This window comes from Dermacentor andersoni, chromosome 10 (assembly GCF_023375885.2).
Source record: "Dermacentor andersoni chromosome 10, qqDerAnde1_hic_scaffold, whole genome shotgun sequence".
NCBI lineage: Eukaryota > Metazoa > Arthropoda > Arachnida > Ixodida > Ixodidae > Dermacentor > Dermacentor andersoni.
Window position 1 is genome coordinate 39,609,861 of NC_092823.1, and position 22,178 is coordinate 39,632,038.

Consider the following 22,178-nt stretch of genomic DNA (forward strand, 5'->3'; position numbering starts at 1 on the left):
TCACTTTTCCACGTGGTCGGTGCAAACGCCACGGGATGTCTTAGAACTGCCCGGAATGCTCCTGGCACGTCTTTTCCGGCTCTTCCTGGCGGATGACTTGGAGCTGTCCGCGCTTGTAGTCTTGAGCGCATTATCTTGAGTTTGCCGCACCAGGGTCCGCTTCATGTGGTCCACGGTAATCCTGGTGGAGTCCGAAGCTAGCCTAGTCACGATCTTCGCTTCCTCCACCACCGTTGTGCGTGGCAGGGCACGGATGACACGCAGACAGACGAAGAGGAGCAGTCCTGTCACGGCAAAGAGCACGTCTTCGTGTGCGTTCGGCTTCAGTATGAAAGCCAAGGACGCGCACGTGGCCGCGACGCGTCCACTGGCGAACGCCCAGCAGATTGCGCCTCCCCGCACGGCCGACGGGAACAGCTCGAGCACGTATGTGTGACAGTGGACGAAAATCACAGTTGAGGTGCCCTTGGATAGCGCGAGCAAGACCTTGGTGACGGTACCGAGTCCGGCGGCGGCGGCGATACTCAGCGCGCATTGGATGATGCCCGCCAGCACGAAGCAAGTGGTAAGTACAGTAATAAGGGCGACGCCGGTCACCAGGAAGTGCATGGCGGCATATGACAGCAGCGTGATGACCACCGTGAGGCCCGAGATCCAGAACTCCCCCGAACGTGCCGTCGTGAAAGCGCTGACGTGATAGACGAACGATATGCAGAAGCAGACAAAGAACATGGCCAACGCTCGACGTCGGAGGGAGTGACAGTCGATCAAGTCGTCTTTGTCTGTGCCTTCCTGACCCGTGCGTTTCTCGACCTGTTCCCTGAGTTTTCGCACGAGGCAGGCGGTGGTAGCAAGCGGGAAGTTGTTCGTCTTGGCAGCCTGCATCATGACTGCTTCCGCCGCGTTCAGCTTTCCTTTTGCGACAAGCCAGCGGGGTGACTCTCGTGCTACAGACAAAGCAGGGAGCAGGAAAGCCGTCGGAGCGAGGAAGATGACCTGCTTCAGACGCCAGTCGACGACCACAGATTTGACGATGGCTTTCCAAATCTCGCCTATCGCCGCACTGACAACCGCCAGGAACAGGACCTGTTGTGGCCTGTGCGTGTGTGTCATCACCTCGAATGGGATTAGGAAGCTTAAAATCGTGTATGCGGCGGCGCTGCCCCCGTTAAGGAAACGTGCGACAGCGTAACTCGCGTAACTTGTCGCCACCAGTGTGCACAGCGTGCAGGTCACCGTCGCCACAGCGGAGCCCACGAGTAGGGTTCTCCTGCCGACGTAGTCCACGAACGCTCCGAGCAGGGTAAGCGAAACGACAGAACCGGTATTCTGCAGGGTGACAAGGGCTGCCTGCAGGAAACGTTGGTGGCACACCATGTTCCAATAACTCACCGCACTGGTCTCGGCCGTCCGAACATCGTAGTCCCACTGTTCACAGGGCGCATCGAGTGTGTCGTTGGTGTCGTCGAGCTCACGCTCGCCGAGGAAGCATCTGCTGTACCACCAGCCGGCCTCGGCAGGTCCAGCGCCAATCTTCCTATATTCAATGGGGCTGCTGGGGTCAATGGGGGGCTTGCAGCGTTCGTAGACGCGGCAGCGGCTGAAGCGTCCGTCGGCCTCTGTCGGTATCGCAATATTCTTCCAATCGGCAGCAGAGATGTTGAAGCCGGCTGGCGGCTTGCACCAATGGTCGACGTCACCGGTGAGGAGGGGCACCAAGGCGGTTTGGCTAGCAAGCGAAAAGGTTCCCAGAATAATTAGAAGGAGCGACCTGTTCTGGAAAGGCCCGTGGCCGAAGCCTTCTTCGCAGTCAAACGATTCACTTGTTCGGAGATCAGCGCCGGCCAGTCGTTTCGGGAACAAGAGGTCCATGGCCTGGTTGTAAGGTGTGGCACTTGGGGTTCAGAAGGCTTGAACGAACTATACCTGAAGACTTCAGATGAGAGCTGTCTGTACGGACCGAAGAAAGGAAGGCGTCTTTTTCTTCTTCTTGAGCGCGCGCTTTTGACTATGCCTCGTTGTTGCGTGCCCTTAGAAGGGGTCCTCTTCTTTCGTTACTACTTATTGAACAAAAAGTCGTTAGCGTGCTTTAAACTTTAGTCCCCTGCGTTTTCGAATATATATATATATATATATATATTGATACCTCCAGCTCCCAGGAATATATAAGTAATCTCATTAATGTCAATGTTTTTGTCTTTCCCAGTGCTTTGCAATCATGACAGGGCTAGTCGAAATCCCGTCATTGGTAATCACCATGTAGGAAGGAAAGAGATAGAAGAGAGAGATAGAAGAGAGCATACCGCAATGTGATTGAATCCAAACTTGATGGCCCAACACGTGAGTGAGTGAGTGAGTGAAGAAACCTTATCGCAGGTCCGGCGAGGATGTGAACTCGTCGCGCACCCGGCTAGTCCCACGTCGGGACCGGCAGGTCTAGTCCACCGGCGCGGTCGCGGGCACGCCGGACAGCCAGGATTTGCTTTTCTAGTGCGAATGGAGGCGCTATTGGAAATCTGGCCGCAGGAGTCGACGACAACGATGGCAAAGGTCTTCCCATCGCTGTACTCTGCGGCGTTGACGAAGCTTGCTCTCATCTCTCCTTGCTTGATCTGTTTGAGAATGGCTGCTGCTCTGGCCTTGCGTTTGCCCTTGTTATGGACGGGATGGACGTTTCGGGGCCCAGAGGCCACTGCGAACGTGTCTCGAATGCACCTAGGGATCGAGGTACTGACCATTGCGAATTCCGCAGAGTGGTAACCCAGCTCTTCTAGGAAGTGTTTACCTGCCGCTGTGGTGCTCAGGCGAGTGGGAGCCATTTGTGCATAGAAATTGTGTACGTAAAGTGACATAGCACTAAGGCTTTGATAAGCCTGAGGAGATTGTTTCGCTCATTCCTCGGTGCCGGTTTGCTATTCTGCGAACGAGGCGGAAAGCGTTGTCCGCCTTTGCGATGATGTTGCGGAGAGCCGTTCCGTTCCCGCCGTTGAATTCGACAAACATGCCCAGGGCCCGAATAACGTTGACCCTGAGTATCACCCCCCCCCCCCGTCACAAGTGCGAAAACATGCTGCTTTCGGAGACTGGCTTCCAATCTTTGGGTCTGCCTCCTTTCTCTTTTCTGGAAAGCAGAAGCTCCGACTTGGCGGGGGAGCATCGACGTCCGGTGGGATGGAGATACTCCTCGATCACGTCGATCGACTCCTGCAGGGATTCTTCGACTCCGCGCCCTCGCAGCCGCCGGAGCACCATAGGGCGATGTCGTCGGCGTATATGGTGTGCTTTATGCCCTCTACGCGTGTCAACCTCTCGGAAAGACTGATCATACAGATGTTAAACAGTGTGGTTGAAATGACGGCTCCCTGAGGAGTGTCCCGCCCTCTGAGGGGCACTTCGTCGGAGCAGATGTCCCCAATGCGAAGCTTGGCCTTCCTGCCCGTTAGAAAAGAGCTGATGTATCTATGGAATCTGGAACCGAGACCCAGGTCTGAAATGGTCTTTACGATGAAGCTGTGGAGCACGTTGTCGAAAGCTTTCTCGAGAGCTTTCTTGAGGTCCAGACCGAGCAAAGCCTTCACGTCTCTGGAACGGCCATCCACAATCTGATGCCTTATTAGCTTCATTGCATCCTGCGTCGAGAGTACGGCGCAGAAGCCGATCATGTTCTACGTGTAAACCTCGTTATCTTCGAGGTACCCGTTGACCCTGTTGAGGACGACGCGCTCCATGACCTTGCCGACGCAGAAGGTTAGAGAAATCGGCCTGAGGTTCTCGATGTTCGGAGCCTTGCCGGGCCTGGGAATGAGCACCGTGCAGGCCATCTTCCATTCTGCAGGAACAACGCCAGTATTCCAGGACTCGTTGATTTTGTAAGTCAGAAAGACGATCGACGTGTCCTCGAGGTTTCTCAACATTCTGTTGCTGACTCCGTCTGGACCCGGCATAGACTTGCGGTTGAGCGCGAAGATGGCCTGTCTGACCTAGGCAACGGAGAAGTCTTCGTCGAGCTCGGGGCGTGGAGGACCCCGGTAGTCCGGGAGTTGGGTCGCCGGATCTCCGTCGCGACGGACGGCCAAGTATTTCTGTACGAGTTTTGAGACGAGGTCATCGACCGTGCGAAACCTGGTGGCTTCGTGATGGGCCCTGGCCAACGTTTGCCTCTGATTTGACTTCGAGCCGCTTTCGTCGAGAAGGTGCATGAGCATACCCCAGGATTTGCCGTTGCGCATCTGTCCGTCGATGGATTCGCAAAGCTCGTCCTACTGCTGCTGGCATAGCGCCTTGCAGTGGTCATCGATCACATTGTTGAGCCCCCGCTGGGGCGTCTGCGTCAGCAGGCGTTTGGTGTGTTGCGACACCACGTACCCGAGCACACGAGGGTTGGACCCTCCCGCGTGTAGCCGTGCGCGGCTTAGCCGTGTCCGGGGAAAGGGGGATCCTGGGGGTTGAGCCGATGCCGGGTGTTCCGACCTTTAAGGCCCCCCGGCGGAGGCAACACACCTCTTTGGCCTCTGCTTCACGTAGACGGCACCCCCGGACTGACCCACCCGGGGGAAATCGGCAATCGCCTTTTCCTGTCCTCCTATCTAGTCTTCGTCTTTCTCTCTCGCCTTTTTCATCTTTCCTGTCTTCTCATCACTTCTGCTCACTTCCTAGTTTCCCTACGGCAAGGGTTAACCTTGTGTAGCTAGCCAGCCTTGGTTATGCTGTATTTGGTTATAGCAGCGATGTACGGCTGGCGTTGGCAGGGTTCCTCTTGCAGGAACTCCTGTCACGTCCCCCTGTTGGGCTACATGGTGGGTGGTCGGCATCGCGGCCGAAAACCCTACTGTACTTATGGAAAACGCTTTTCCTAAACTCCCTGATCGCCCTCACAAACGAGGGCGCACCGAAGACCTCTTTCAGTTTTTCGGACGACAAGTCCAGAACTTTCCTGGATACCATGTGATTCACTCGGAAAACCCAGACAAACTAGTGCGCAACATTTCACCGTTCCTTGTTTCGAAGTCTTTAACTGAAGTTTTTGGAACAGGATATAAGCCGTCGAAAACGACAAGTGGTGATCTTCTCTTGGAGCTCCACGATCAGAAGCAGTACGAGAAACTGCCGAAACTTGTGTAATTTTGGGATACCCAAGTAACAGTAACCCTGCACCGTACCATGAACACTACCCGCGGCGTTGTCTCGGACGATGACATGCTAGAGCTCACTGAAGCTGAACTCTTGGAGGGCTTCAGCGAACAGAATGTCATAAATGTTAAGCGAATTAAGATGAGGCGAGATGGTTAAGAGATCAAGACGAAACACCTGATACTCACTTTCGGTTCTGGTGTCCTCCCCGAGTCCATCGAGGCCGGTTATATCAAACTCCGTGTTAGGCCATACGTGCCCAATCCTCTTAGATTCTTTAAGTGCCAAAGGTTCGGCCACAGTTCACAGAACTGTCGAGGCCGGCTGACATGTGCCAAGTGCAGTGACAAAGAACATTCTTCCGAAACGTGCCAGAACACTCCACATTGTGTGAACTGTGAGGGCGAGCATGCCGCATACTCGTCCTGGAAAAGAGAAAAAGAGATTGTGACAATCAAAGTCAAAGAAAAGGTATCTTTCAAAGAGGCACGTAGGCGGGTGTCATACCTGTCTAAGAGCAGCTTTGCCGATGTGGCGCGTAAGGGGGCAGCGTCACGACGGCCTCCGGCGGCTGTCCGACCCACAGGCAGTGAGTCGGCAGTTACGCCATCTGCCCCCGCGGCGGTTGCAGCTAGCGCTGCTCCGTCAACGCAGCAGAGGGGACCATCGACCCCGAAGGTGGGCGCAGCCGAGGCTGCCCCAACATCCCCGGCCCCTTCCAGCGCTGGCAACAGCCGGCGCAGCCAAATCCCGCAGGGTGCCCCATCGACCTCCGGGCTGGTGGGCGCAGGGGTCTTGCCCTCCAAGGTGGGACCTTCCCTGGTAACTTCTCGCTTGCAAGAGCATGTGTCCGGCGCCTCACAAGAGGCAATGGACACTACACATGTCCTCAAGGCGCAACAAACGCCTAAGGAGCGGCGAGGCTCCCTCGAACGCTCCAGAAAGGGCAGAACTCCCGTTACAGGGCCTCGAAAGAGCTCTGTAACCTAAGGCATCACCTCCATTTCCGTAAACACAGCACAAATTTTTCTTTAAATATGGATACACAAATCATCCAATGGAATGTCAGAGGTCTTCTCAGGAATCTCGATGATGTGCAAGAACTCATCCATAAACACAATCCAAAAGTGCTGTGTTTACAGGAAACACACTTAAAACCAAAACACACAAACTTTCTCCGACCGTATGTCAAGTTCCGCAAAGATCGCGATGATGCTGTCGTATCATCAGGCGGTGTTGCCATTTTTATTCATAAAAGTATCTCCTGTCAGCGTTTACAGCTACAAACGCCCCTTGAAGCAGTGGCGGTTCGAGCTGTTCTCCTAAACAAACTCGTCACCATTAGCTCTCTTTACATACCCCCACATTACAAATTAACGAAACATGAATTTCAATCCTATGTAGATCAATCGCCAGAACCTTATGTTGTTCTTGGCGATTTCAATGCGCATAGCACCTTGTGGGGAGACTCTCGCATCGATGCGCGAGGTCGTCTCGTTGAACAGTTCCTTTTTTCTTCTGGAGCGTGCCTTCTAAATAAGAAAGAACCCACATATTATTCTCTTGCAAACAGATCCTTTTCGTCAATAGATCTTAGTATAGTTTCCGCGTCTATACTGCCCGAACTCAAATGGGAAGTTACGAGCAATCCTTACGGGAGCGATCACTTCCCCGTACTGCTAAGAACATCTAAAGAAAATAAATTTCCCCCACAAGCTCCTAGGTGGAAGATAGATACAGCCGACTGGGAGAAATTTCGAAATCTATCTAGCATCTCATGGGCTGATATGTCTTCTCTAGAAATTGATGCCGCTGTGGAGTATTGTACAGCGTTCATAATAGATGCCGCATCTAAATGCATATCTGAAGGAAGTGGTTTGGCATGCAGACGGCGTGTCCCGTGGTGGAACGACGAATGTAGGATTGCTCGTAAGAAACAGAACAAAGCGTGGGGGTTGCTACGCGCTTCCCCCACTGCAGAGAATCTTATCAACTTTAAGAAAGTAAAATCTCGAGGCAGGAGAACCCGCAGGCAGGCCAGAAGAGAAAGTTGGCAGAACTTTTTATCAAGTATTAACTCGTTTACAGATGAGGCGAAAGTCTGGAACCGCGAAAATAGAATTAGAGGGCGACAAACATATTCACTCCCTCTGGTAAACACACAGGGTGATACGCTGCAAGACCATCCAGACTCACTTGGGCAGCACTTTGAGAGCGTGTCAAGTTCAACAAATAATTCAGAATCCTTTCTCAAATACAAACAAATAGAAGAATGTAAGCCACTCATAGGAAAATGTCGAAAGAATGAACCATACAACTGTCCATTTAGTATTGCCGAGTTCAGAGCTGCCTTGAGATCATGCAAGAGCTCCGCACCGGATTCTGACAGAATCATGTATGAAATGATCAAAAACCTACACAATGACACCCAAGTTACACTACTCACAATCTTCAACACTATTTGGGCTGCAGGATACTTTCCAACTGCATGGAAAGAAGCAATTGTGGTCCCTGTTTTGAAGCAGGGGAAAGACCCATCCATGGCGGCAAGCTATCGTCCGATAGCTCTTACAAGCTGCCTGTGTAAGGTTTTTGAAAAAATGGTAAATCGGCGACTCATCCATTTCCTTGTACAAAACAAAATGCTTGATCCCTATGAGTGTGGCTTCCGAGAAGGGCGCTGCACAACCGACCATCTTGTACGTATTGAAGGACATATTCGTGACGCGTTTGTACACAAACAGTTTTTCTTATAGATATTCCTCGATATGGAGAAGGCGTACGATACGACTTGGCGCTACGGAACGTTGAGAGATTTGTCAGAAATGGGCATTCATGGTAATATGCTAAACGTAATAAAAAGCTACTTGTCCAATCGTACCTTCCGGGTGAAAGTCGGCAATGCGCTGTCACGTCCTTTTATACAAGAAACCGGTGTACCCCAGGGTGCCGTGCTCAGTTGCACACTCTTTATTGTTAAGATGACAACACTTCGTGCTTCGTTACCACCGGCCATGTTATATTCCGTCTATGTGGACGACATTCAAATAGGTTTCAAATCCTGTAACCTCGCAGTGTGCGAGAGACAGGTACAGCATAGTTTGAACAAGGTGTCAGGGTGGGCAGAGAAAAATGGATTCAAAATCAATCCTCATAAGAGTTCTTGTCTTTTGTTTACAAGGAAGAGAGGCCTGGTTCCGGATCCCTGCTTAGAAATGTGTGGACAACAGGTACCTGTAAACAAAGAGCACAAATTTCTAGGTGTTATACTCGACAATAGACTCACTTTCGTCCCACACATTAAACATCTTAAAGAAAAGTGTCTAAAAACAATGAACATAATGAAACTTCTATCCCAGACTACGTGGGGTAGTGACAGGAAGTGCCTAATGAATCTCTATAAGAGCCTCATCCGGTCACGATTAGATTATGGTGCCGTGGTTTATAACTCTGCAGCCCCGAGCGCGCTAAAGATGCTAGACCCTGTTCACCATCTGGGTATCCGTTTAGCCACAGGAGCTTTCAGAATGAGTCCCGTACAAAGTTTATATGCAGAATCGAATGAGTGGTCACTTCATATCCAGAGAACATACATCAGCCAAACATATTTTTTGAAAGTCCACTCTAATCCTGAACATCCCTGTTTTAACACCATTAATGATATGGCATATGCTACACTGTTTCGTAATCGTCCTTCCGTAAGACAGCCTTTCTCGCTGCGTGTGAGGGAGCTTAGTCATGAAATGCATGTTCCACTTCTCGAACTTCGCCTAATGCATCCAGCCAAGCTGCTACCTCCTTGGGAGTGGCAGTTGATACAATCGATACATCTTTCATGGAAGTTACAAAAAACGCTCCAGAGATTGCAATCCAAATGCATTTCCGGGAACTCCAGCACAAACACTCCTGCACGGAGTTCTACACAGACGCATCGAAGTCACACGACGGGGTGTCCTACGCAGCCGTCGGGCCATCCTTCTCGAAAACCGATGTACTGCATGCGGAAACTAGTATCTTTACGGCTGAGGCCTACGCACTATTGTCGGCTGTGAAGCATATCAGGAAATCAAAACTCCGGAAAGCAGTCATATATACGGATTCCCTTAGTGTTGTGAAGGCCTTGATGGCATTCTCTAACCACAAAAATCCGGTAATTAACGAACTCTATTCTGCTCTGTGTAAAGCGTATATAGGTAATCAGCATGTCATCATATGCTGGGTGCCAGGTCATAGGGGCATCGAAGGTAACGTTCTGGCGGACCAGATGGCCACGTCAGTTGCGTCATATTCTGCTAATCCCACCGCTGCAGTTCCTGTCACAGACCTGAAGCCCTTCTTACGGAGGAAACTACGGAACCAGTGGCAACGCCTATGGGACGCGGAAACAAATAATAAGCTCCACGTGATAAAGCCACAGTTAGGATTCTGGCCTTCCGTAACAAAATCACGCCGGACAGATGTCCTATTCTGTCGTCTAAGAATAGGACACACATTTGGCACACATAACTTTTTACTCACCGGAAACGAGCCTCCAACCTGTGGTAGATGCGGGGAGAGGCTGACCGTCCTCCACGTCCTTCTGGAGTGTCGGAAAGCCGAATCTGAAAGAAAGAAACATTTTCCCTTAGCATACCGCCAGCACATCCCCCTTCATCCAGTAATGTTACTCGGCCCAGAACCGCTGTTTGACTCCAGCGCAGTCCTGGGCTTCCTGAAAGATGTTGTATTACATGTTATTAGCCCCACACACTCGTAGCGTCTCCTCTGTTTAGAGGATGCCGCTGTGATAGCTGTTTCATATAGCACATGCCTCTAGGCCCTTGTGTTTCAAGGGCTCTGGCGAGGCAGTGGTGCTCCAGGTAATTTCACCATCTAATATAGTTTCTGTATTGCATCACTCTTTCACGATGGATTTTATTACACATAGAACACGTCATTTGTCATCGACATAATCTTATTACAGATAGATTTTACGCACTCTAGAGCGACTATTTTTGAGGCCCCTATACAGCCACTTTACATTAATCCCATAGAACTCATAAATACATTGCGAACTTATCAACACTGCCTTGGCGCTCTTTGGTCACACTTGGCCCTTGCGCCAATAAACACTATATATCATCATCATCACATTGTTGAGCTCCGAGATATTTTTTCGGAGTCTGCGATTGAGCCTTTGACCCTTCCATCGGCGGAGCAGGGCGTTTTTGGCCTCGATCAGGTGGGCAAGTCTGCTGTCCATCCGCTCGACGTCGAGATCGGTTTACACTTTCTTGGTAGCCGCGGAAGCGTCGTCCCGGACGCCTTCGCACCATTCTTCGAGAGTGGCGGGTGCCCTGGCTCTGCCGGGTTCTTCGCGATCTTGCGAAAGTGGTCCCAATCGATGAACGTAAATTCTATGATCCTACTCCGAGACACCTTGAATTTGGTCTCGAGAATGTAGTGGTCGCTGCCGAACTCCATCGCGGTGATCTTCCAGCCCACGTCTTCAACGTTCCTGATGAACGCGAGGTCGGGTGTTGAGTCCCGCGTGACGGAGTTGCGGATGCGCGTAGGAAAATCCTTTGTCAGTGACCAGAGTGAGGTCCATCTCGTTGGCGTCTTGCCACAGGTTGCGCCCCTTGGTAGTGTCGTAGACGTAACCCCAGATGCCGTACGGTGCGTTGAAGTCACCGACGACGACCAAGGGTCGAAGGCCGGCCAAGTCGGTCGCTTTCTTGAGGATGGTCTTGAACTGCTGGCGCGAGTCCCTGGGGTTGCTGTAGATATTGAGGACGAACACGCTGTTTCTGCGCTGATTCCGCTACGGTACGTCGAGCAGGATCTCAGCCATGACATTCAATTCTTCCACTCGCCAGCTTGAGGTCGTGGGTGAGATGAGTCAGCCTTTTATCAATCAACGTGTAAATCCCTCGCCCCCCGGGCCGGCCCGACACGGCCCTGTAGCCCTGGAGCGAGGCGGCGGAGACTAATGTTTCCTAGAGAGCAATCACTTGAGGTTTGACAGCGAAAGACCTCAAAAACTGCTGCAGAGTGGCTTAGAATACCCCCTGCAGTTCCATTGCCAAATGCGAAAACATTTTGGAAGTATCCATTATGGCGGACCGGACGGACTACCAACTAACGGGGCAGTTAGGGCTGCGCAAAGACTGGGAACTCCTGTCGCCGCCTTGGTGGGATACTGAAGTCTAGCTTCCTTTAGTATGGCGGGCCTGGTTAGTGGTTGTACGACGGAGGCGGATGAAGCCATTCGCGCCTTAATGGCGTCGATGCAATCAGCGAGAGCTCTGAGGCCCCTGTTGGGGTCTCCGAGTGGAACCTGAATTTGTGGAACGTTATCGGTGAGACGACTGACGCTAGCGGTGACCTGTTTGAGGCCATCTGCACGCCCAATGAGAGTTTGCTTAATCTCGCTGACTTCTGCGGACAACGCTCCCGATTCACCTGTTTGTTTTACTACTGCTCTGCGTTTAGAGGACGTCGCAGTACCGTCTACCGGAGCTGGGATTGGAGTCTCTGTGACCTTCCTGGCGCACCGTTATCCGACACATTTGAAACGAGTTTCCTGATCTCTGCGATTTTGTTAACTAGCCTCTTGATCGTGCTCCTGGGGTCGTCGTTCTCTTTGCCTAAGCGAATGACTTCCGCGTCCCTAGCTTGCTCTGGGTGCGGGTCGTTACGAGGTGCCTGAGCAGCTTCTATAATGGCACCGGGCTTGGGACGTGCCAGATCGGCCCAAACGAGGGTCGGCTGCTTCCCGCAACGTGTAGAGACGGGCTGAGGTCCAGATGCTGGCTGGGTTATGGAACCCGGGTGGCCCGTGGAACCGGATCTGGATCTGGATCGGTCTCTCGATCTTGACATTGACCTGGCCCTGGAGACGGAGCGGCTCCTGGTGCGACCCCTGGAGCGGCCACGAGTCCTGGATCTCCCCCTGGACCGGGAGCGGCTGCGACCGTATTGGTGTTCCGTCGACGCTTGCCGGGCTTGATTCGCGCCCTCCATGGGCGGGAAATGTTCGGCGTTGTGGGCGCGGGAGCGTTCCCCCCGTCTGCGCCTGACGGGATACGGCGTCGAAAATTGTCGCTTGCGCTCCTTGGCGGCGGTAAGGTGGTCGGTGGTAAGGTGGTACGCTTGCATTTGGGACCACACCTATGCTGAGCGTCGGGGTTTGATTCTCCGCATCCTCTGCAGATGGCGTCGTTGGGCGAAGGGCAGACGTCGGAGCGTTGCCCGAGTTTGCCGCAGCTGTAACACACGTCCATTTGCTTGCGAAATAAAGTGCACTTGACGATAGTGCCGCCGTACGAGACAAAATTTGGCACCTGGTATCCCTCGAACAGGACCACCACGGTGCCGGTGTTCTTGATTCTTTCGGCGCAATAGTACGTGACATTTACTGGCGAGCGGGTCAGTTACACCTTTGGGTATGATACATTACATGCAGTTAGCTCTCACACTACTGGAACGTCATTTTTATCCAGGTACCTTGAAGAAGACGGTTACTTAAGACGATTGGGCTCTAATTCGTGGGATCTGTCTGTTCTCCATATTGTCTGCCATGCTTCCGTTCGACCTTTACAATGTAGCCACAGTGTAGATTTGCATATATAGAAAACCACAAAGCTTGCCCACATACCCAAAGGCAACGTGCACAACTCGCCACGTTTACTTGCAGTCGCGAGTTGAGCGACTGTCAAGAATAAAACTAAGGAATGTTGGCAGTTGGAGGAAGGTGAGAGTCGGCACATGACAAAATTTGTTCCCATCCTTATCGCGCGAAGATCTGTACGAGCCGACGAAAAATGCATCATGGAGTTCACCGTCTCTCATGTGATAGAGTGCATGTCTCTGATTTCAGCACCGATTCACCATGTCACGGAGGACCAGGCATCTCGCTCATATGGGCAGTTTGCCCGTTACTCTACAGTTGAGAGGCACTAGCGTCGGCTACAAGACCTACGGAGCCTCTGCTCAACGCCTGCCGACATTCTCACCTTATTTCGCACACATGGCTTCAGCTGAACTCCTTCCGCAGTCAACTTATTTGTCCCGAAATTCGGCCACCCTATCAACGTTGAGTTTTTATCTTTAACCCGACAAATTCAGTTGTCCAGAGATGTGCAGTGGTTTCAACTTTGCCATTATGCCCGCATTGTTTGTTGGCCTCCGTTCATAATTTTTGAGATTTTAAAGGCGTAAGCATTCATATGCCTCTTTACCTAACGAGGAAACCTGTGCGTCAGTCCGTCGCTCCGTCCATCCGTCACATAAGACGTTCGCTTTCAAAATAGGGCCTGCAGCCGTGAACGAATTGACCTTCGTGCTGCCTCTCGCTTCAACGCGAACGAAGCGGCGAGAACACAAGGCGCACGAAGCTATCAACACTCGGTGTACCGTGTCCCCATCACAGACCGCTTACAAGATATGGCCCACGCGTCGCGCCATATGCGGCCGTCACTGAAGTACGGCTGAAGTACGGTCGATAATGGTCCATGTCGCAGCAGCGCTGTCGTTTATGCTGTTCGGATCAATTTTCACAACATTCATAATGACACCAGGCTTCGTGGAGATGAGCAAGTGCCACAATGCTAACGCACACTTAGAGAACTCCCAGAGGCGGTTCTGCGTAAATTTTTCATAGGCGTTGTAACCATAGCACCCCCCGGACCACGCTACTCAAAAATTCATTTTCCTGAGGCCTTCAGCAGCATTCTGCCTTCTTTCTCTTCACCACCTGACTAAATTAATCATCGAATCTAGCCTATTTTGATGGCCACACTCCCACGTAAGCCCTCAATGATCGGATGGCTATGGGGCAGAAGTAGTTTAAAGTCAAGTTTACCATGGACACGACAGCCATTTTTTCCACTTTGAATTAAACTACTCCATTAAAGAGTGAGATTCCGAACCGTATCATTTTCTCAAAAATCGTCGTGATTTGCTGGCAAAGAGTCGCGCGTCGTCATGCGTCATTGCATCCTTTCGGGATTTCATCATTGCGAGGCTCAAATGGCCGACTGAGCCAGTATGTTTTGTAACTTCAGGAGTAATTTTAACCGGTTTCGAAAACGCTAATGGCCTATCCAGTTTGCCACATACCTACAAGACTCTTTTTTTCCAGCCTATTCATTCAATGCGCCCTCAACAACTATAATGTGTAAGTGCTTCTTTTTTACTACACTGTAGTAAGAGGTGAACTCGTTTTCGGCTTCTGTTTATTTCGTAATGCCATATTCTTGCAATCGTATGCAATGTACACAGGGTACTAGGTCACCCTCAAATGTGATGTGTTGGCTTTTCGCCTGAGCACCGCCTGATTCTGATGCAAATAATCAATATAATTTGAACTCATTTCTTCAGCACTAAACATTGAATAAAAACGCTGTCGTCTTTTTCAACAACATCAACAAGGGCCGTAGTACTCAACCTTCTGACTCCTTCATTCGCAAGCCTGCTTTTTTGCAGTGTGTGATCTTGTACCGTGGAAAGGTCCTCCTGATGGCTCTGATATGAAGTTGTTATCCCCGAGCACCCAACATAAGCCGTCATCACACCACTCCATGATGGTTTGGCGACAGGCGATACCACGGCGTGTAATGCACACATACGACCAAAGCTGATTCTTTTGGCTCGGTACGTGCTATTGTGTGCGTCATTATGTCGCCTCATACGAACTCCGCCAGAGCTTGAAAAAGTCGTGCATCTAAGCTGATTGTGTTCTTCAGTCTGCTGACATACCATAGGAGCGCTTTCATTATGACAGCTTTTAACTCATTCGGCCCTTTCCCTCTGTTCGTTTTCTCAACGTGTGGGTCTGTCTTTGTGGTTACCATATACGACCAATGGTAAGCTACCACTCAAGCCTTCACGGCTACACACGCTGCTGATGTCGCAGGCTTTCTTCAGCACGGCGCGTTGTTAGGAATGGCCGTACGGGGTGACAACGTGCCAGCTTTCAGCCCGCTGCACGTGTTCCAATCCGGCCGGACGGGGCGCAATTCGGAGAACTGCGAATGGCCGGCAGCCACGTGGCGCGCGGTCAGCTCAGGAATGTGATACTCGGCCGCGCTACCCGGGACAAAGCAGAGTTCTACGAAGCCCTCTGACGTCGGCTCTGGCCCTTTTCACGTGTGTATGTGCGGCACGTGTATGTGAGTCATCATCCTCCTCTAGCAGCCCTAGCCCTCCTCCAAAAGGGCGGGTCATCTACGGTGACGTCGAACGGTGACGTCGAACGATGACTGGACGAACGTTTCCGTCCACTGGAACTCAAGGGGGGACCAAGGGCTTATAAGCAGCGATTGCCGGCTGCTAGAGTGTGCTCGTCGTCGGGAGCTGAGTGCTCGTTGTCATGCTACTGTACTAGTGAGCTGTGTGCTCGTAAGCTGTTTGCTGTAGGTGAGTCTTGCGGGCTCCATATGGGAGTCACGCTAGACTGTCGATGTATGTCTTGCCTAAAATGTTAATATGCAAATAAATCCTGTTCACCGAGTTCCTCTCTACGACCTTCAGCTCCTTCAAATGGTGGCAGCGGCGACATAGTCCGACAACTCTTACAGATTATGTTCAATAGGGCGGTGCTCGAGCCACCCTATCGCGCACTTAGCTAGCTGCTATCCCTCCAATGCCATCGCAGAGACTACTCTCTCGTGCTAGACACAACACAAGCAGGCAGCGCTCCTAATGAAGTCTCAGTCACGCGTTGGTCCACATGCTGTTGATGTACATTACCGCTGATCCCTGGAATTGGATCGTGGCGATGTCTTTGGTGACATTCTCGTGTAGCTCCTTGCAATGCGACACCGCTTGTTAGTCATCCATTTTTTTTTGTCGACAGGAACATACAACATTTCCTCGGAATATACTTTTGGCTCTAGATGCGACCTCTGATTATACTTTAGGTGCTCGAGGCGTGGTTTGTCTGACTAATCACGCAAAGGAACTCACTTGTGCCCACTTATGCGCTTTACAGCAAAACCAAAAATCTTTATGCGATAGTCACACTTGGATCGCCCGCGAATCGCCAGAACCGTTTCTGCTTGCCAGTTGCCCTTGTTGCGCCCTGCATCCGTGTTGTGTGCCTGGGACGGTTCCATACGTAAGAGGCCTTATTGAGGTCTTACTTTATGTGGAGCCTTACACAAAACCAATACAGTACACGACTTCCTTGTGGTTTCGTCGCTTAGCACCTCTCAATCGCTGACAACTAAATATATTTCAACAAATAGATAGGAATTCAAATGTCAAGCGCGTAGATGGATGGGCACTCTAACACCCAGTTACGTGTCTGTTATTGCTTTTTCGAACGGTTTTTTACCAATGTAAATCGCTCGAGTGTAACTTAGAGATTGTCTGATGTCTTACTTAGCGTAGTTCTTCCAGAAGCCTCTCGTTCGAGTAGAAACGGTACTTTTGCAGTGTACTGAAGCAAGACAATAGACAGCTCATACGGAGAAAGCTAGTAAGGGTTTTTAAAAATCCTCTTAAATAATATATAATATCATGATTTAAAGCCGTAAAGTTGGCACGCGAGCAAAGGACTGATTTGAGGACGCCGACAAGAACACTATACTAATGACTTATTTATAAGACCCATAACTTTGCTCAAATGACTCCCTCAGTTCCAACATGCATCAAATGCTCAGAAAATACAGTGCCCTGTGTCCCAGTTTCAACTCCAGTCTCTCCTGTGTAACGTTAGCGATGCTACATTTGTTCGTAGACTTTTTTTCATAAGTGCAGAAACTGTGGGAAGCGGGGTACACATAAAATGTAGTGCGAAGTGCATTGCGAATTGAACTTTGCGGGTTGCATTTGTATATTTAGATTTTTCTAGTTTTTCTTATGCGCCGTAAGGAGCCCTCCTCATTATAAAGCAAAGTAAAAACTGCATTGGAAGATTCCATAGATGTAATTATTATTTACTTGCACGTTGAGAACGTGATCGGCATTGTAGTCCAATCTTATCAGCAGACTACGTTTCTCTCCAATTGCAGCCAAAACTTCCACACAACCGTTTGATCTAAATGACTTTCATACCTTCAGGAAGACGGATGCAGACGCCAGAAAATTCTGATGTAGACACAGATTTTTAGGTAATTTTTATGATTGCAATAATAACAGACATCCTTAAGCCCTTGTTGCGTATCATAGTCTGGGTTAGCAGCGAGAAGCACACCCGTTGATCGTGTCCAACACTGGTCGCCGCAGTGATTTGATGTGGCAACAGTAAAGTTCTAAAAGCTTGGTTTGCCGTGCCCATCCGTTATGTTGCTCCGCCGACAACCGTTGTCGTCAGGCCGCTGCCTCATTCTGAGCTTCACCATCAGCGGAGTGCATAGGAAGCTTTCTTCACAAGCAGTTCCACTGGGATTCGAACCCGTGCACTGATACAATGTGCAATTGCGAGCTGGGTAGGCTGACAACTAAGCTACCACCTCCCCACGCCACCTTCGATTTACCTGCCTTCCTGGTTCACATTTTCGTTTTAGACGCAGACAAGTAAGAAATAACGATTTCTGAATGTGGCGCGAGTGGCTGACTGACACCTGACATTCACTTGGTCAGGCTACTCTCATCGGAGCGCATGCAGGCTTGCGGCTGGTCCAAATAGAGAAATACTCTTTCATTTTTTTCTTGTTTTCTCACTTTAAAGCGAGGACAGTCATCCATAACATTAAAGTAACAACAGCCTCATAACCAGCGACCTAAATACTCATTTACACAAATAGTGAAAAAAAAAAAAAAAAAAACGGCATAAGGGTAGTATATTTCGAGGTCGTCTCACTTCCAATACGGACTGACACCACATCTATCGAGGAAAAGACACCGCACTGCCGATACACGTGGCAGTCTACTGAATGATGGTAACAGAAAACATGGCGGTTCTACACTTCTGGCAACTATATACACTAAACACAAGACAACCGCTCCATAACACACAATGAAATGGAAACAGAACATGGTGCGCCAACATTACATGATTTTCAAATAAGAAGTAGGACTACACGAAACGAAAAGAAGTTATGATAAGCATTTGCCCAATCGGCTGAAAACAAAGTTATATCAATCTGTATATGCATTTGAAGTAACTAAAATTATGCTATCCTGATGTGGGTAGTGTGAGAGGATTAAAGTCTTCCAGCATTTCGCATTTCTTAACATGCATTACTATGAAAGAGAAAGGAACATTCGTACGGCTTCCTTTGCTTAATTCCCCACTCCGTTTCCGGCATCTGCCGTGGTTGCTGGGTAGATCGACGTCCCGCCGGACACTGCAGAGTTGTTATAAATATGCAGTGCCTTTAAGGGTGACTCATGTTCCAAGTAAACCATATATCACGACATAACATATGTGATTGAAATGTGCCCGTAGGAATCTCAAAGACACACGTCTTTCTTTATGAAATGGAGTGTGGTATTCCATAGTTGCTATGAATTTCTGTAACTTCTCATATTTGGGCCACGCCACTCTAGGGCCACTGGATATGGGTCGCTGCATGGTTGTGTGGCCGGCCAATCCTCCGGAATGACTATGTGCCACAGTTACATAAGGGGTTTAAAACCGCAAATGTGCTTAAATAATCTGTCGTAATTCTCTGCGCTTGCACCTATCCTCGCCATTATTCTCTTGACAAGCATCACGCATCGCTGCTTCCGCGCTTCACAGTGCGAATTCACCTTAGTTCGTGTTAGCATTTCCGCATAGCCTGTGACCAGTGTAATGCCTATCGGGAAGGAATGCACGAAGTTAAGGATGTGAACAGTGTGGCGCTTAAACGTAGGCATTTCTTGGGCGTACATGGTGCATAAGAGAAAATCATGCACAAATGTAGGCACTGAATTTAAAAAAAAAACCTTTCCTGCGCAAAACAAACAGGGACGAAGAAAAGTTGTTCTGCGCCAGAAGAAGAAACCTTATTAAAGAATAGTCCGGCAGTTCTTGTTGTGGTGGCCTCAGGTTGCGGCTCGAATTCTTTGAACTTGAACATTTAATTGAACTCTTCATTGAACACTTCGTTGAACACTTCATTGAACACTTCACTAAAATTCGCCACGCGCCACAAGGAGACAAGATCAAAAGCTCGCGCTTAAGCAGAAGCAGAAGTCGGCTTCCTACTTCTTTAAGAAAAAATCTAGAATCAAGATTTACACAGCTTGGCTTGAGCTTTTCAATTATAAATATCCTTTCTCTAGGAGCCTCCTCTCTTGGAAAGTGCCACAGGGATATTTGCTCAACCGTGGAGGATATTATAAGTGCTACAAAGAGATTGTCTTGAATTCTTAAACATTTTATTTTTGTTCATTTCCTCCAGTTAGCTTTATCAATTTTAGTTTTTAATAAAGATAGCCTAATTTCACCCAAATCTTGGCCAATCCCCCACAGTGGGTGTGCGCCATCGCATAAGGAATACCATACCATACCATACCCTGCCGGTCCTGTGTCGGTGTCGCCTGGAATTTCGTCTTGTGATGCAGTTCGTACAAGTTTTCTCAATCTGAAGAGCGAAATCTCACAACCACGCCATGGACCTCTTACTACCACCGCGGCTGGCTGGCGTCGATCGGCGAACAAGCGAATCGCTTGACTGTGAAGAAGGCTTCGGTTACGGGCCTTTCCAGAAGAGGATGCTCCTCCTGATTCTTCTGGGAGCATTCTCGGTTAATTGCCAAACCGTCGTGGTGTCCCTCGTCACCAGTGACGTCGACCATTGGTGCAAGCCGCTCGCCAGGTTCAACATCTCTGCAGCCGATTGGAAGAATATTGCCACACCGACAGAGGCTGATGGACGCTTCAGCCGCTGCCGCGCCTACGAACGCTGCAAGCCACCCGCTGGACCTGCCGTGGCCGGCTGGTGGTACAACAGATACTTCCTCAGCGAGCGTGAACTCCAAGACACCAACGACACACGCGACGCGCCCTGTGAAGAGTGGGAGTACGACATTCGGACGGCCGAGACCAGCGCGGTGAGCTTCTGGAACATGGTGTGCCACCGACGTTTGCTGCCGGCCGCCATTTTGACCCTGCAGAATACCGGTGCTGTCATTTCGCTTATCCTGATCGGAGCTTTCGTGGACTACGTCGGGAGGAGAGCCATGCTCGTGGGCTCCGCAGTCGTTATGGCGACCGGCACGGTATGCACCTTCGTTTCGACAGGCTACGCGCAGTACGCTGTGGCGCGCTTCCTTACAGTGGAGAGTGTCGCCGTGCATACCGTTTTCACCGCTCTGATACCATTCGAGGTGATGACGCACGCGCACAGGCCGCAACAACTCCTCCTACTGGCGGTCATGGGCCTTACGTTGAGCGATGTTTGGATGGTAATCGTCAAATCCTTGGTCGTCGACTGGCGTCTGAAGCAAATCATCTGCCTCGCCCCGACGGCTCTGCTGCTCCCAGTTTTGTTTACCGCACGAGAGTCGCCCCGTTGGCTCGTGGCGAAAGGAAGACTAGAAGCGGCAGAAGCAGTCATGATGCAGGGGGCCAAGACCAACAACGTGCCGATTGCGGTCACGGCCTGTCTCGTGGTGAAGCTCAGAAAACAGATCAAGAACCAAGTGGGTCGTGAAAGCGCAGACAGAGAAGGCCTGCTGGACTGTCACTCCCTCCGACGTCGAGCCTTGGCCATGTTCGTTGTCTGCTTCTGCATATCGTTTGTCTTTTTCATGGACGCTTTCTCAACGGCCCAATACAACGAATCTTGGATACCGAGCCTCACGGTAGTCTTCACACTGGCGACGTACATGGCGATGCACTTCCTGATTACCGACGTCGCCCTCGTCAGGGTACTTACCGCTTGCTTTCTGCTGACGGGCGTCATACAATGCGCAATCAGTATCGCCGCTGGCAGTGATTTCAGTATTATCGCCAAGACCTTGCTCGTGCTGTCCAAGGGCATCACGAACGTACTGATCGTCCGCTGTTTTACGTACGTCCTGGAGCTCTTCCCATCGGCAGTATGGGCCGGTTTTGCCTGCTGGGCGCTCGCCAGTCGACGTGTTTCAGACATGTTCGCGGCAGTGATTCTTGTCCTGAAGCCGGCCGGACGCGAAGACGTGGTGTTCGCCTTCGCGGGACTGTTCCCCTTTGCCTCCCTGCTCATCATCCGCGCCCTTCCACGGGCGACGGTGGTCGAGGAAGCCAGAATCGTGGCTAGGCGCCCTTCGGAGTCCAGCAGAATGTCTATGGACCACATGAAGCGCACGCTCGAGCAGCGGTGCCTACGCAAGAAGTCCAAGACCTCGAGCCTAGAGAGTTCCAGGTCCAGCAGGAAGAGTCATAAGAGCGGGATCATCAACAATCCTGGCAGTTCTTCGATGCCGCGCCGATCTCGTAACAAGCGGGTGCCGGAATGAGGCAGCTGAAGCATAGTGTACGTTGACTGCACGGTGTCGTGCCCGCGACTTTTGATAGTTTCATCTTATGTGCTTATTAGCTTGAACTTACCTTTATAAATGTTCCGTTATACTGGGCCGACAAAACAAGAAGATAAAAAACTTGCAGATATTCCTACATTTTGTCTCAGCACATTTTGGTACGCATTGTACTAGTTTTATGGTCTGGCCAAATCCAGCTTGGATCCAGACCAGATTTGGTATGGATCGCCTGAGCTTGTGCGAGCTTCCGCCACGGTGCCCTCTTTGTCGAGTACTCCACCTAACCGGACACTACCAGTACATACATACATACATACATACATACATACATACATACATACACACATACATACATACATACATACATACATACATACAAACAAACATACATACATACATATATACATACACACACATACATGCATACATACATACATATATACATACACACACACACATACATGCATACATACATACATACATACATACATACATACATACATACATACATACATACATACATAGCAACTCCCGTCTCATGTTCTTACGACAGAAAAGACGTGAAAACACGTGCAAATGCCACCACAGAGGAATGAGTGTTTGCTGACATTCTTTCCTGTCATGTCGTTTCTTGACGTTCTTTCTCGCCGGTTCCACCGCAGGAAATA

General features: G+C 50.3%; 2 protein-coding genes across 2 annotated transcripts; one reads left to right on the forward strand and one right to left on the reverse strand.

Moving 5' to 3' along the window:
* On the reverse strand, positions 1-1,872 carry LOC126519043 (solute carrier family 22 member 7-like). Its single transcript, XM_050168654.3, has one exon. It carries the CDS (start codon positions 1,870-1,872, stop codon positions 1-3), a length of 1,872 nt encoding a protein of 623 aa, XP_050024611.3.
* Positions 1,873-19,659: 17,787 nt separating this feature from the next.
* LOC126519041 (solute carrier family 22 member 7-like) lies at positions 19,660-21,489 on the forward strand. The gene has a single exon (XM_050168653.1). It carries the CDS (start codon positions 19,660-19,662, stop codon positions 21,487-21,489), a length of 1,830 nt encoding a protein of 609 aa, XP_050024610.1.
* The last annotated feature ends 689 nt before the right edge of the window (positions 21,490-22,178 follow it).

Bases quoted from the DNA above. Each gene is read 5' to 3' on its own strand.
- LOC126519043 (XM_050168654.3), bottom strand. From the start codon at position 1,872: ATGGACCTCTTGTTCCCGAAACGACTGGCCGGCGCTGATCTCCGAACA.
- LOC126519041 (XM_050168653.1), top strand. From the start codon at position 19,660: ATGGACCTCTTACTACCACCGCGGCTGGCTGGCGTCGATCGGCGAACA.